General features: G+C 37.4%; 1 protein-coding gene across 3 annotated transcripts in view; it reads left to right on the top strand.

The window, feature by feature from the left end:
- Positions 1 to 224: 224 nt before the first annotated feature.
- The window catches only part of GLIPR1L2 (GLIPR1 like 2), a 45,679-nt gene continuing 29,361 nt past the window's right edge, over positions 225 to 16,542 (top strand). For all 3 annotated transcript variants that reach the window (XM_070788837.1, XM_070788835.1, XM_070788836.1), the window contains exons 1-2: positions 225 to 462; positions 16,108 to 16,353. In XM_070788837.1, coding sequence (XP_070644938.1) covers positions 232 to 462; positions 16,108 to 16,353 — 477 coding nt within the window. In that variant the 5' untranslated portion in view covers positions 225 to 231. The remainder of the gene's footprint in view (positions 463 to 16,107; positions 16,354 to 16,542) is intronic.

Consider the following 16,542-nt stretch of genomic DNA (forward strand, 5'->3'; position numbering starts at 1 on the left):
TCTGGATATTTGCCAACGTTACTTTAGTGAAAAACCTGCACTCACTTAACTCAACCGTCTGTTTCGGTTAGTTCTGCAGATGGTTTTCCCTGTTTTGCCTCTTGCTGATACTTTTCCCTCGGCTCCCGGAGAGGCGGGGCCCAGCGCGCCTGCACCGCCCCTCCCCGTTGACTGGTGGGCCGCCGGGGCGAGCGTGCGCGTGCGCACTGGCCTGTCCGCGGTAGGTGGACTATGGAGGCACTGCCCTTCTCCGTGGAGTGGTACGCCCGATGGTTTCCTTTGACGCAGACGGGCATTTGGAAGATGTGTCTGTGTGAGTTCTGGCTGCTACTGCTGGGTTCCGGTTTGAAAGCGCATCTTTTGCCTGACGAGGAGGACGTAACGTTTATCAATGAGTACGTGAACCTCCACAATGAGCTCCGGGGCAACGTCTTGCCCCGAGGGGCTAACTTGCGCTTCATGGTGAGGCCCTAAGGCGGTCGCCTAAACCTCCGACAACCCCTGTCAGGACGCGCCCCCTCAGCCGCAGAGTTTGGGCCTCTCCTCTGCTGAAGGTTGTGGGGAACCGCACTTAAGAGTTTGGATTTTAAAATACACGTAAAGTTTACACGTTCAAGAAATGAAAACCACTCTCACTCTAACGCATACTTGTCACCAAAGCTTTGCGCAGGGCTGGGACTAGGGTGAGTAGAGCTCCTCGCCTGGGGTGCAAGATTTAAGGGAGCTTTCCATTTGAGAAAATGATAGTTTAATCCAGTATTTTTTTTTAATTTAAAAATCAGTGCAAAAGTACTCTTGATGAAAATCGTATCGATTTAAACAAAGCCAGGATTTTTAAGCTTGAACTGGGGAGAGGCACGTGTGCCACGCTCAGGATAGTGCAAGGGAGAGGACAGATTCGGTTTTTACTTAAAATTTTGAAGTTTTATTATAGATGTTTTCACACTAATTTTGCCTTTTTGAAATATTTTTTATCATGGCTATTGAGTTTTTTGGTATCCAGCCTAAATTTTGCTCTCCGGAGGGTGTTTCATTCACTTCTTCCTAGACCAGACCTGATTTTGCATTCTTACGTTCTTGCTTCTCTGTTGCACTTTCCCCCTATTTCTTTATAATATCTCATTAGCTTTTCCTTTGGTACTGTGGCATCTTCATGGTTGTCATTAAAAAGGAATGCACAATTAATTGAGTAACTATAGGGCAATTGGGAGCTTCCAATTTACATTGTAAATATTGCAAAGACTGTCTTCCTAAATGTAAGTCTTTTCTTCCTTCTGGATTAGTCTTTTAGGAAAAATTCCAGGCTTGTGAAAAGAATGATTTTTTTTCTATGTGTACGATACATAGCAAGTACTCTATTGAAGGACAGTGCCAAAGTAAGCAAAGATTAGAATTATACTGTTTTCACCACATCTGACTGACTGGGCAGTTTAGGGAACTTTCCTTTTATGTTAATTTTAAAGCCTTATTTTGATTGGACATACTTTTTTCTTTCTTGTTCATTTTCTTTACCTTTTGCATTAAGTTTCTTCTTCTCTTTATTTATTTTCTTGTAGAAATACACTAGCATTGTATTTGCTGAAGGTAAAGTTTTTATCTTGTGAATTTAGTTAGAATTTGAGAATATTGGAGAGTGATATATATGTATTTTTCACCCTTCACACTTTGTGATCAATTTTATTTCTTTCAAGTTTGAAGATTGGCCTTCCTCCTGATAATGAATAATCACAAAATATTTTAATACAATGTTTAATAGGTTTTGTATTCTTAATCTCTAAAAATTGTATTTCAAACATAAAGCATAGAGAATAATTTGTGTCCCTACAGTATATATCTTCATATGTGAACATTTTTGAAGGAATAGTGTTTGGGGTACAGTTTAAAGCCCCAGTCTAAATTTTATCCTTCTTTTCTTTCTAAAAGTTGATGTCTATTTTTGCCATGGATTTTACTAGGATATAAATAATAACCAGTCAATAATATAGTCTATCATAATAGTACATTCTACTTAGAAATTTGCCTTGACACGTTTGGAAATCATACATTTTATTTTCATTGGTTATGCTCAACATTTTAGTGTATATAATTTATAAAGTCCAAAGTTAAGCAACATCTATAACCTCCTCCCGAATATTAAAAAGATTCTACAACACACAAATTCTGACTGTCTCCTGCCCATGTCCGTACTGTTGTTGTAACCTAGTAGTTTTGCTCTAGATTGTTTTTAAACTCAAAAATTTTATTGGTTTCTTTAATTATAAAATATACAAAATTTATGGTTTTAACCATTTTTTAATGTACATTTCTATATGCATTTACAGTGTTGTGCAATCACTACCACTATTCATCTCCAGAACATTTTCATCCTCCCCAACTGAAACTGCACCAATTAAACACTAACTCCCCATTCCCTTCTTGCTGCTGGCAACTACCATTTTGCTTTTCTGTCTGGAAACCTTGACTACTCCAGGTATGTCATATAAGAATCTGAAGTGTTTCTCTTTGAGATTGTCTTATTTCACTTAGCATGTCTTCAGGTTCATGCTGTAGCATGTGTCAGAATTTCCATCCTTTTAAAGGCTGAATAATATTTCACTTTATGGATATGTGATATTTCGTTTACCCATTCATGTGTCGATGGACACTTGAATTTCTTCCACCTTTTGGCTATTGTGGATAATGCTACTGTGGACATAAGTATGTGAATAAATATCTCTTCAATACCCTGCTTTCACTTCTATTGATTATATACCTATAAATGGAATTGCCAAAACAGGTAGAAATTCTGTTTAATTTTGAAGAACTGATATTCTCTTTCTGATAGTGGCTACACATTTCCCATTCCTACTAGCAATACACAGGGTTTCAGTTTCTCCAAATTTTTGCCAACCCTTGTTTTCTGGGTTTTTTTTAGTTCATAAGGGGTGTGAAGTTCTGTCATTATGGTTTTGATTTGCATTTCCCTAATAATGTTAGTTTGAACATCTTTATTCTTTACATAGGTAGAATTCTTTATATATTATAAACATATATATCAGTTCAGTTCAGTTGAGTTCAGTCACTCAGTCATGTCTGACTCTTTGCGTCCACATGAATTGCAGCATGCCAGGCCTCCCTGTCCATCACCAACTCCCGGAGTTCACTCAAACTCATGCCCATCGAGTCGGTGATGCCACCCAGCCATCTCATCCTCTGTCGTCCCCTTCTCCTCCTGCCCCCAATCCCTCCCAGCATCAGAGTCTTTTCCAATGAGTCAAGTCTTCACATGAGGTGGCCAAAATACTGGAGTTTCAGCTTTAGCATCATTCCTTCCAAAGAAATCCCAGGGCTGATCTCCTTTAGAATGGACTGGTTGGATCTCCTTGCAGTCCATGGGACTCTCAAGAGTCTTCTCCAACACGACAATTCAAAAGCATCAATTCTTTGGCACTCAGCTTTCTTCACAGTCCGACTCTCACATCCATACATGACTACTGGAAAAACCATAGCCTTGACTAGACGGACCTTTGTTGGCAAAGTAATATCTCTTCTTTTGAATATGCTGTCTAGGTTGGTCATAACTTTCCTTCCAAGGAGTAAGCGTCTTTTAATTTCATGGCTGCAGTCACCATCTGCAGTGATTTTGGAGCCCCAAATAATAAAGTCTGACACTGTTTCCACTGTTTCCCCATCTATTTCCCATGAAGTGGTGGGACCAGGTGCCATGATCTTCGTTTTCTGAATGTTGAGCTTTAAGCCAACTTTTTCACTCTCCTCTTTCATTTTCATCAAGAGGCTCTTCAGTTCCTCTTCACTTTCTGCCATAAGGGTGGTGTTATCTGCATATCTGAGGTTATTGATGTTTCTCCCGGAAATCTTGATTCCAGCTAATGCTTCCTCCAGCCCAGTGTTTCTCATGATGTACTCTGCATATATGTTAAATAAGCAGGGTGACAATATACATCCTTGACGAACTCCTTTTCCTATTTGGAACCAGTCTGTTGTTACATGTCCAATTCGAATTGTTGCTTCCTGACCTACATACAGGTTTCTCAAGAGGCAGATCAGGTGGTCTGGTATTCCCATCTCTTTCAGAATTTTCCACAGTTTATTGTGATCCACACAGTCAAAGGCTTTGGCATAGTCCATAAAGTAGAAATAAATGTTTTTCTGGAACTCTCTTGCTTTTTCGATGATCCATCAGATGTTGGCAATTTGATCTCTGGTTCCTCTGCCTTTTCTAAAACCAGCTTGAATATCTGGAAGTTCATGGTTCACGTATTGCTGAAGCCTGGCTTGGAGAATTTTGAGCATGACTTTACTAGTGTGTGAGATGAGTGCGATTGTGCAGTAGTTTGAGCATTCTTTGGCATTGCCTTTCTTTGGGATTGGAATAAAAACTGACCCTTTCCAGTCCTGTGGCCACTGCTGAGTTTTCCAAATTTGCTGGCATATTGAGTGCAACACTTTCACAGCATCATCTTTCAGGATTTGAAATAGCTCCACTGGAATTCCATCACCTCCACTAGCTTTGTTCGTAGTGATGCTTTCTAAGGCCCACTTGACTTCACATTCCAGGATGTCTGGTTCTAGGTGAGTGATCACACCATCATGATTATCTGGGTCATGAAGATCTTTTTTGTACAGTTCTTCTGTGTATTCTTGCCACCTCTTCTTAATATCTTCTGCTTCTGTTAGGTCCATATCATTTTTGTCCTTTATCGAGTCCATCTTTGCATGAAGTGTTCCCTTGGTATATATACATAAATATATCTTTATATATATAAAGTAATGCCCAAAATTATCCAAGCCAGGCTTCATCAATATGTGAACCATGAACTTCCTGATGTTCAAGCTGGTTTTAGAAAGGGCAGAGGAACCAGAGATCAAATTGCAAACATCTGCTGGATCATGGAAAAAGCAAGAGAGTTCCAGAAAAACATCTATTTCTGCTTTATGGACTATGCCAAAGCCTTTGACTGAGTGGATCACAATAAACTGAGGGAAATTCTGAAAGAGATGGAAATACCAGACCACCTGATCTGCCTCTTGAGAAATTTGTGTGCAGGTCAGGAAGCAACAGTTAGAACTGGACATGGAACAACAGACTGGTTCCAAATAGGAAAAGGAGTACATCAAGGCTGTATATCGTCACCCTGTTTATTTAACTTATATGCAGAGTACATCATGAGAAACGCTGGACTGGAAGAAACACAAGCTGGAATCAAGATTTCTGGGAGAAATATCAATAACCTCAGATATGCAGATGACACCACCCTTATGGCAGAAAGTGAAGAGGAACGCAAAAGCCTCTTGATGAAAGTGAAAGAGGAGAGTGAAAAAGTTGGTTTAAAGCTCAACATTCAGAAAACGAAGATCATGGCATCCGGTCCCACCACTTCATGGGAAATAGATGGGGAAACAGTGGAAACTGTGTCAGACTTTATTTTTCTGGGCTCCAAAATCACTGCAGATGGTGACTGCAGCCATGAAATTAAAAGATGCTTACTCCTTGGAAGGAAAGTTATGACCAACCTAGATAGCATATTCAAAAGCAGAGACATTACTTTACCAACAAAGGTCCGTCTAGTCAAGGCTATGGTTTTTCCAGTGGTCATGTATGGATGTGAAAGTTGGACTGTGAAGAAAGCTGAGCGCTGAAGAGTTGATGCTTTTGAATTGTGGTGTTGGAGAAGACTCTGGAGAGTCCCTTGGACTGTAAGGAGATCTAACCAGTCCATTCAGAAGGAGATCAGCCCTGGGATTTCTTTGGAAGGAATGATGCTAAAGCTGAAACTCCAGTACTTTGGCCACCTCATGTGAAGACTTGACTCATTGGAAAAGACTCTAATGCTCGGAGGGATTGGGGGCAGGAGGAGAAGGGGACGAGAGGATGAGATGGCTGGATGGCATCACTGACTTGATGGACATGAGTTTCAGTGAACTCCAGGAGTTGGTGTTGGACAGGGAGGCCTGGCGTGCTGCAATTCATGGGGTCACAAAGAGTCAGACATGACTGAGTGACTGATCTGATCTGATCTGATAGAGGATTTTTTATATATTCTAGATAAAATATATTTAAAAATACATGAATTTCAACTGTTTTCTCCCTTTCCGTAGATTGTCTTTTCATTCTATTAATAGTATCTTTGATACACAAAAGTTTTTAATTGTAATGAAGACTAATTCATGTATTTTTTATCGTGTTACCTATACTTTTGGTGACATATCTAAGAAATCATTGCCAAATCCAATGTCATGAAACTTCCCCCTTTGTTTCTTCTAAGAATTTTATAGCTTTAGCCAACAGGTACATAAAAAGGTCCTCAACATGACTAATCATCCAGGAAATGCAAATTAAAACTACAATAGATTATCACATTGTATCTGTTAGAATATCATCAATAAAGACAGGAGATAGAGAGACAAACAACACAATTACCAAAATTAAAAATACTCCAGAAGGAATCAACAGCAGAATATCTGAAGCAGAAGAACGGATCAAATAAAGTAAAAAAAAGAAAAGAACGTAGGATAGTCTCAGAGACCTCTGGGACAACATCAAAGTCACCAGCATTCGAATTATAGGGGTCCCAGGAGCAGAAGAGAAAAAGAAAGGGTACGGGAAAATTTTCAGCTCTAATCTTTTCAAAAATTTTCTCAAAAATAAAAAAAGAAAGGGTATGAGAAAATTTTTGAAGAGAGAAGAGTAGAAAATTTTCCTACCATGGAAAAGGAAATACTCCATCAAGTCCAAGAGGCACCAAGAGTCCCATACAAGATAAAACCAAGGAGAAACATGCCAAGACACATACTAATCAAACTAACAAAGACTAAACAGAAAGAATAGTAAAAGCAGCAAGGGAGAAGCAACAAGTAACATACAAGGGAAACCCCATATGCTTAACAGTTGATCTTTCAGCAGAAACTCTGCGGGCCAGAAGGGAATGTCAGGATATATTTAAAGTGCTGAAAGGGAAAAATCTACAACCAAGATTACTGTACCCAGCAAGGATCTCATTCAAAATTAATGGAGAAAGCAAAAGCTTTTCAGACAAGCAAAAGTTAAGAGAATTCAGTACCACCAAACCAGCTTTACAACAAATGTTAAAGGGACTTATATAGTCAAGAAATACAAGAGAAGAAAAAAGATCTACAAAATCAACCCCAAACAATTAAGAAAATGGCAATAGGAACATATATATCAATAATTACTTTAAATGTAAACAGATTAATGCTCCAAGCAAAAGACACAGACTGGCTGAATGGATACAAAAACAAGACCCGTACATATGCTGTCTACAATAAACCCACCTCAGACCTCAAGACACATATAGACTGAAAGGGAGAGGATGGAAAAATATATTCCATGCAAATGGGAAGCAAAAGAAAGCTGTAGTAGCAATCCTCATATCAGACAAAATAGTCCTTAAAATAAAGAAGTTTACAAGAAATAAGGAAGGACACTACATAATGATCAAGGGATCAATCCAAGAGGAAGAATAAATTGTAAATACCTAGGCACCCAACATAGGAGCACCTCAATATGTAAGACAAACACTAACAGACATAAAAGGAGAAATTGATAGGAACACAATAATAGTAGGAGACTTTAACATCCCACTCACACCAGTGGACAGATCATCAAAACAGAAATTAAAAGGGAAACACAAGTCTTAAATGATACATTAAATGAGATGGATCTCATTGATATCTTCAGGACATTCCATCCAAATGCAGAAGAATACACCTTCTTCTCAAGTGCACATGGAACAGTCTCCAGGGTAGACAACATCGTGGGTCACAAATCAAACCTCAGTAAATTTAAGAAAATTGTAATCGTATCAGGCATCTTCTCTGACCACAATGCTATGAGACTAGATATCAATTATAAGAAAAAACCATAAGAAACAGGAACACGTAGAGACTAAACAACACATTTCTAAATAACCCACAGGTTACTGAAGAAATCAAAAGGGAAATCAAAAAATTTCTAGAAACAAAGGACAATGAAAACATAATAACTAAAAACCTATGGGATGCAGCAAAAGCAGGGAAGTTTATAGCAATACAATGCTACCTCAAGAAAAAAGAAAAACATTGAATAGACAACCTAACTTTACACCTAAAACAACTGGAAAAAGAAGAACAAAAAAAAAAAATTAGTAGAAGGAAGCATACAAAGTCTGAGCAGAAATAAATGAAAAAGAAATGAAAGAAACAATAGTAAAGATTAATAAAACTAAAAGCAGGTTCTTTGAGAAGATATACAAAATTAACAAGCCTTTAGCCAGATGCATCAAGAAAAGAGAGAAGAATCAAATCAACAAAATTAGAAATGAAAAAGGAGAGGTTACAACAGACAATGCAGAAATACAAAGGATTATAAGAGAGTGTTATCAACAACTATATGGCAATAAAATGGATAACCTGGAAGAAATGCACAGATTCTTAGAAAAGTTCAATCTTCCAAGACTGAACCAGGAAGAAATAGATTCTGGATAATTACAGGAACTGAATTACAGGAACTGAAATAGAAGCTGTGATTTTAAAAATCTCCCAAAAAACAAAAGCCCAGGACAAGATGCCTTCATAGGAGACTTCTAACAAACATTTAGAGAAGAGCTAATGCCTAGCCTTCTAAAACTCTTTCAAAAAATTGCAGAGGAAGGAACACTTCCAAACTCATTCTACGAGGCCACCATCACCCTGATATCAAAACCAGACAAAGACAACACAAAAAAGGAAAACTACAAGCCAATATCACTGATGAACATAGATGCAAAAATCCTCAACAAAATTTTAGCAAACAGAATTCAGCAATGCATCAAAAAGCTCATACACCGTGATCAAGTTGGGTTTATTCCAGGAATGCAGGTATTCTTCAATATATGCAAATCAATCAATGTGATACACCATATTAACAAATTGAAAGATAAAAACCATATGATCATCTCAATAGATGCCAAAAAAAGCCTTTGACAAAATTCAGCACCCATTTGTGTTTAAAACTCTTCAAAAACCGACCATAGAAGGAACCTATCTCAAGAAGTAAATGGCATATATGATCAGGCTACAGGAAACATTATTCTCAATGGTGAAAAACTGAAAGCATTCCCCCTAAGACCAGGAACAAGACAAGGGTGTCCACTTTCATCACTATTATTCAACATAGTTGTGGAAGTCCTAGCTACATCAATCAAAGAAGAAAAAGAAAAGGAATCCAGATCAGAAAAGAAGTAAAACTGTCACTGTTTGCAGAAGACATGATACTGTACATATAAAACCCTAAAGATAGTATCAGAAAATTACTAGAGCTAATGAGTGAATTTAGCAAAGTTGCAGGATACAAAATCAATACACAGAAATCACTTGCATTTCTATATACTAACAATGAAAAATCAGAAAGAGAAATTAAGGAATCAATCCCATTTACCATTACAACAAAAAGAATTAAATATCTAGTAATAAAGTTAGGTAAGGAGATAAAAGAACTGTACACAGAAAATTACAAGACACTAATGAAAGAAAGCAAAGATGACATAAACAGAGGGGGAGATATTCCATGTTCCTGGGTAGGAAGAATCAATATTGTGAAAATGACTATACTACTAAATGCAACCTACAGATTCAATGTGATCCCTATTAAATTATCAGTGGCATTTTTCACAGAACTAGAACAAAAAAATTCACAGTTCATATGGAAACAGAAAAGCCCCCAAATAGCCAAAGCAGTCCTGTGAAAGAAGAATGGAACTGGAGGAATCAATCTTCCTGACTTCAGATTATACTACAAAGCTACAGTCATCAAGACAGTATGGTACTGGCACAAAAACAGAAATATAGACCAATGGAACAAGACAGAAAGCCCAGAAATAAACCCTTTCACTTATGGGTACCTTATTTTTGACAAAGGAAGCAAGAACATACAATGGAGCAAAGACAGCCTCTTCAATAAACGATGCTGGGAAAACTGGTCAGCTACATGTAAAAGAATGAAATTAGAACACTTCCTAACACCATATACAAAGATAACCTCAAAATGGATGAAAGATATAAATGTAAGACCAGAAACTATAAAACTCTTAGAGGAAAACATAGGCAGAACACTCGATGACATAAATCAAAGCAAGCTCCTCTATGACCCACCTCCTAGAGTAACGGAAATAAAAACAAAAGTAAACAAGTGGGACCTGACTAAACTTAAAAGCTTTTGCACAGCAAAGAAAACTATAAGCAAGGTGAAAAGACAGCCCTCAGAATGGGAGAAAATAATAGCAAATGAAACAACTGACAAAGGATTAATTTCCAAAATATACCAGCAGCCTCATACAACTCAATGCCAGAAAAACAACCCAATCAAAAGTGGGAAAAGGACCTAAACAGACATTTCTCCAAAGAAGATAAACAGATGGCTAACAAACACATGAAAAGATGTTCAATGTCGCTCATTATTAGAGAACGGCAAATCAAAACTACAATGAGATATCACCTCACATCTGTCAGAACAGCCATCATCAAAAAGTCTACAAACAATAAATTCTGGAGAGGGTGTGGAGAAAAGGGAACTCTCTTGTGCTGTTGGTGGGAAAGTAAATTGATACAGCCACTATGGAAGATGTTATGGAGATTCCTTAAAAAACTAGGAATAAAACCACTATATGACCCAGCAATCCCACTTGTAGGCATATACCCTGAGGAAACCAAAGTTGAAAAAAACACAAGTATCCCATTGTTTACTGTAGCACTATTTACAATAGCTAGAACATGGAAGCAACCTAGATATCCATCGACAGATGAATGGATAAAGAAGTTGTGGTACATATACACAATGTAATATTACTCAGCCATAAAAAAGAACACATTTGAGTCAGTTCCAATGAGGTGGATGAATCTAGAACCTATTATACAGAGTGAAGTGAGTCAGAAAGAGAAAGATAAATATCATATTCTAACACATATATATGGAATCTAGAAAAATAGTCCTGAAGAATTTATTTACAGGAAAACAATGGAGAAGCAGACATAGAGAATAAACTTATGGACATGTAGAGAGGGGAGGAGAGGGTGAGATGTATGGAAAGAGTAACATGGAAACTTACATTACCATATGTAAAATAGATAGCCAATGGGAATTTGCTGTATGGCTAAGGAAACTCAAACAGAGGCTCTGTATCAACCTAGAAGGGTGGAATGGAGAGGGACAAGGGAGGGAGGTACAAAAGGGAGGGGATATATGTATACCTATGGCTGATTCATGTTCATGTTTGACAGAAAACAACAAAATTCGATACAGCAATATCTTTAAATAAAAGGACAGGAGAAAACAAATGTTTGTGAGAATGTGGAGAAAAGGGAACCTTTGTGCATTGTTAGTAGAAATGTATATTCATGCAACAATTTTGGAAAACAGTATGAAATTTCTTCAAAAAAAAAAGTTTTTTAAAGTTCTGTGTGATCCAGCAATACCACACTTAGGTAGCTGCATCCAAAGGAAATGACAACAGAATATCACAGAGATGTATGCACTCTTATGTTCATTGCAGCATTATTCACAATAGGGAATATATGGAAACAACCTACGCATCCATCAATGAGTGAATGAACAAAGAAGTAGTAGTATGTGTACATACAATGGAAATCTCATGGTTCAGCCATCAGAAAGAAGGAAATCCTGCCATTTACAGTAACTTGGAGGGAACTTGAAGGCATTGTCCTAAGTGAAATATGCCAGATAAAGACAGATATTACATTTTGTTGATGTTTAGTTGAACCATGAACTTCCAGATGTTCGAGCTGGATTTAGAAAAGGCAGAGGAACCAAAGATCAAATTACCAACATCTGCTGGATCATCGAAAAAGCAAGAGTTCCATAAAAACATCTATTTCTGATTTAATGACTATGCCACAGCCTTTGACTACATGGATCACGATAATCTGTAGAAAATTCTGAAAGAGATAGGAATACCAGACCACCTGACCTGCCTCTTGAGAAATCTGTATGCAGGTCAGGAAGCAACAGTTAGAACTGGACATGGAACAACAGATGGGTTCCAAATAGGAAAAGGAGTATGTCAAGGCTGTAAATTGTCACCCTGCTTATTTAACTTAGATGCAGAATACATCATGAGAAACGCTGGGCTGGAGGAAGCACAAGCTGGAATCAAGATTGCCCGGAGAAATATCAATAACCTCAGATATGCAGATTACACCACCTTTATGGAAGAAAGTGAAGAAGAAATAAAGAGCCTCTTGATGAAAGTGAAAGAGACTGAAAATGTTGGCTTAAAGCTCAACATTCAGAAAATTAAGATCATGGCATCCGGTCCTATCACTTCATGGCAAATAGGTGGGGAAACAGTGGAAACCATGGCTGACTTTGTTTTTCTGGGCTCCAAAATCACTGCAGATGGTGATTGCAGCCATGAAATTAAAAGACGCTTACTCCTTGGAAGGAAAGTTATGACCAACCTCAATAGTATATTAAAAAGCAAAGACATGACTTTGTCAACAAAGGTCCATCTAGTCAAGGCTATAGTTTTTCCAGTCCATGGGGGTCACAAAATGAGTCAGATACATATGAGTCAGATATGTATAGATGTGTGAGTTGGACTATAAATAAAGCTGAGCACTGAAGAATTGATGCTTTTGAACCATGGTGTTGGAGAAGACTCTTGAGAGTCCCTTGGACTGCAAGGAGATACAATCTGTCCATCCTAAAGGAAATCAGTCCTGAATGTTCATTGGAAGGACTGATGTTGAAGCTGAAACTCCAATACTTTGGCCACCTGATATGAAGAACTTGACTCATTTGAAAAGACCCTGATGCTGGGAAAGATTGAAGGCAGGAGGAGAAGGGGACGACAGAGGATGAGATGGTTGGATGGCATCACCGACTCAATGGACATGAGTTTGAGTAAACTCCAGGAGTTGGTGACGGACAGGGAGGCCTGGCTTGCTGCAGTCCATGGGGTCGCAAAGAGTCGGACACAACTAAGCAACTGAACTGAGCTGACTGAGTTGCTCAGTCATATCTGACTAATTTTGTGACCCCCATGGACTGTAGCCTGCCAGGCTCCACTGTCCATAGGATTTCCCAGCAAGAATACTAGAGTGGGTTGCCATATCCTTCTCCAGGATATCTTCCTGACCCAGGGATTGAACTTACATCTCCTGCATTGGCAGGCAAATTGTTTACCACTGAGCCACCAGGGAAGCCCCCAATATTGCATGGTATCATTTATATGTGGAATCTGGAAAAAAAAAAAAGAAGTCAAATCATAGAACCATGACAGTAAACATTCCAGTGGCAGCAATTCCACTCCTAGGTATTTTTCCAAAGGGTGAAAAAAGGAAATACTAATTCAAAAAGGCATCTACACTCCTATGCTCATTGCAGCATTATTCACAATAGCCAAGAAATGGAAGCAACCTAAGTGGCCATGGATAGATGAGTGGATAGAGAAAATGTGGTATATACAATGGAATATTACTCAGCCATAAAAAAAGAATGAATTCTTGCTATTTGCGACCACATGGATGGACCTAGAAGGTATTATGCTAAGTGAAAAAAGTCAAACAGAAAAAGACAAATACCATACAATTTCACTTATATGTGGAATCTTGAAAATGAAACAAACAAACCATCAAACAGAAAAAAAAAAAAAAAAACCACAGATGAAAAACCGGTGATTGATTGCCAGAGGGGAGGGCAAGGAATGAGTGAAATAGGTGAGGAAAATTAACAAAGTTACAGTGACAAAACATATGAGTAAGGGAAATTAAATGTAGAACATGAAAATATAGTCAATAGTAATGTAATATCTTTGTACAGAGACAATGTACCTAGACGTGTTGTGCTGATCATTTTGTAATGTATGAAAATGTCAAACCACTATGTTGTTCACCAATAACTGATACATGTTTTATGTCAATTATACTTCAAAAACTATGTATATATATACCAAACTGATAGAAAAAGAGATCAGATTTGTGGTTATCGAGGGTAGGGAGGGATTGGATGAAAGTGGTAAAAAAAAAGGAACAAACTTCCAGTTATAAATAAATCCTAGGAATGTAATGTCCTAATGATTACTATAATTACTCCTGCTGATGTTACCTGAAAATGTTAAAAGAGCAAATCCTGAGTTCTCATCACAAGGGAAAAATACTTTTTTCTGTTTATTTTATATCTGTATGAGGTAATGGATGTTCATTAAACTTTTTGTGGTAATCATTTCATGATATATTATGTGACTCTTTGTGACCCCATGGACTATACAGTCCATGGAATTCTCTGGGCCAGAATCCTGGTGTGGGTAGCCATTCCCTTGTTCAGGGTATTGTCCCAACGCAGGGATCCAACCCAGGTCTCCCACATTGCAGGCAGATTCTTTACCAGCTGAACCCCAGGGAAGCCCATGTATTGTGCTATACACCTTAAGTTTATACAGGGCTGTGTGCCAATTATATCTCAGTATGAATGGAAGGAAAAAACCCACTTAGAATAGTAATTAGTGCACTATAAGCATATGGTGTGTTGTGTAAGCAATATGCAAAATTAAGTAGTAGAAAGATGGTCCATGGAGCTTTGTTTGTAAATGGGAAAGAGTCAGAAGGGCCATCAATAGTGGAATGATAACCTTTATTACATGCTCCTAGCCACACTATGTGGAGAAGGCAATGGCACCCCACTCCAGTACTTTTGCCTGGAAAATCCCATGGATGGAGGGGCCTGGTAGGCTGCAGTCCATGGGGTCGCAAAGAGTCGGACACGACTGAGCGACTTCACTTTCACTTTTCACTTTCATGCACTGGAGAAGGAAATGGCAACCCACTCCAGTGTTCTTGCCTGGAGAATCCCAGGGACGGGGGAGCCTGGTGCGCTGCCGTCTATGGGGTCACACAGAGTCGGACACGACCGAAGTGACTTAGCAGCAGCAGCAGCCACACTATGTAATACTATGAAGAGTTTTAAAAAGTTAGGTAGATCTATTTGTGGTAATAAGGAATAATCTCTCTGAGTGAAAACTGCATATGCAGGCCAATAATATTGTGAAGTTATGATTAAAACAGTGCAAGGACAAAAATCATAAAATATTCATCTAAAATACCCTAACATATCTTACTTTGGATAGTATGTACATGGAGATAGAGAAATGTATACATAAGCCATATTTTAAACAATGATTACCTTTGGGAAAGAAAATAGTGTGGGAACGGAGGGGATATGCTAAAATCCTGATTTATTTTCTATAATATATTTTCTGTTTATGAAACTAACCAAGAAAACTCTAAGGAAATCTTAGTAATGTTTTCAAAAATGTTTATTTTCAAATATACTGTAACGTACATTTTTAGCATGTTGGTTTTAGAACTATTGATTTTTCTATTTGTGTGTGTTTTTTTGTTGTTGTTCTTGTCCTTAACTAAACAATGAACATTATACTGAGCCTCTAAATATGACAGAAGTACACATTTTTGGAAGTTTCCATTAATGGAAGATGGCAGCATCTTGTAACATTTTCTCACATTTCTGGAAACATCCATAAAGCTTTACATGTACCTCTTGTATAACGTTTACAAACTACTTCTATATGTTAAAATTATATATACATGTATATGTGTGTGTGTGTATATATATATATATATGTATGTATTATTCCATGTTGTTCTAATAACAATAAGAAGCTAGAGGACAAACTTTATGTTGACTTCATTTTATTCCTCAAAGTACAACAGTTTGCATATAATCAGTGTTCAATAAATAGTTCTTAAATATGTTAAATTATTGTATTATTATGTATAAAAGGCATGAGGTTAAAAATATGCATTTTCTGAATAGACTACAGGTAAGAGTATTATAATCATTTGCATCATCTAACAATCTGACTTTCTAATTACAAAATATGCATAGTCCTTCATCTCCGGAAATAGTTGTTTCATTTATAATTATCTCAAAACACTTTCCTCCTTAATAAATTCCACAAATCAGACTGATAGGCACAAAATAAGAATTGTTTTCCTTAAATCTAAATATGAGAATTCAAGGAAAATAATTTAGAGCACAAAAAAAGCCTTCATTATTATTATTATTTTGTTTTCTTTGTCTTTTGCATTTTTTTTCAGACTTGGGATGTAGCTTTGTCACGGACTGCTAGAGCATGGGGGAAAAAATGTGTGTTTGAGCGTAATACTCATTTAGAAGAACTATATATGGCCCATCCTAAATTTAATGGTATTGGTGAAAATATATGGGTCGGCCCTGAAAATGAATTTACTGCAAGTATTGCTATCAGAAGTTGGTTTGAGCAGAGGAGAAAGTACAATTTTGAAAAGAACAGTTGCTCTGGTAACTGTTCTAACTATCTACAGGTATCTAATTTTATATTATTAATTCAATAGACTCCTTAATTGCCTTACTACTAAGTTTTTATTGATTGTTTCAATTTTATAAATAAATTCAAATGGTAAAATTACTTCCTCTAATAGAATCAAAATTCTGATCAGTCCTAGATCTTCTGAATGTTCGTAATTTGTTCTATTTGCTTGAACCATACAATT

This window comes from Bos indicus, chromosome 5, assembly GCF_029378745.1.
Source record: "Bos indicus isolate NIAB-ARS_2022 breed Sahiwal x Tharparkar chromosome 5, NIAB-ARS_B.indTharparkar_mat_pri_1.0, whole genome shotgun sequence".
In the NCBI taxonomy this organism is placed as follows: domain Eukaryota; kingdom Metazoa; phylum Chordata; class Mammalia; order Artiodactyla; family Bovidae; genus Bos; species Bos indicus.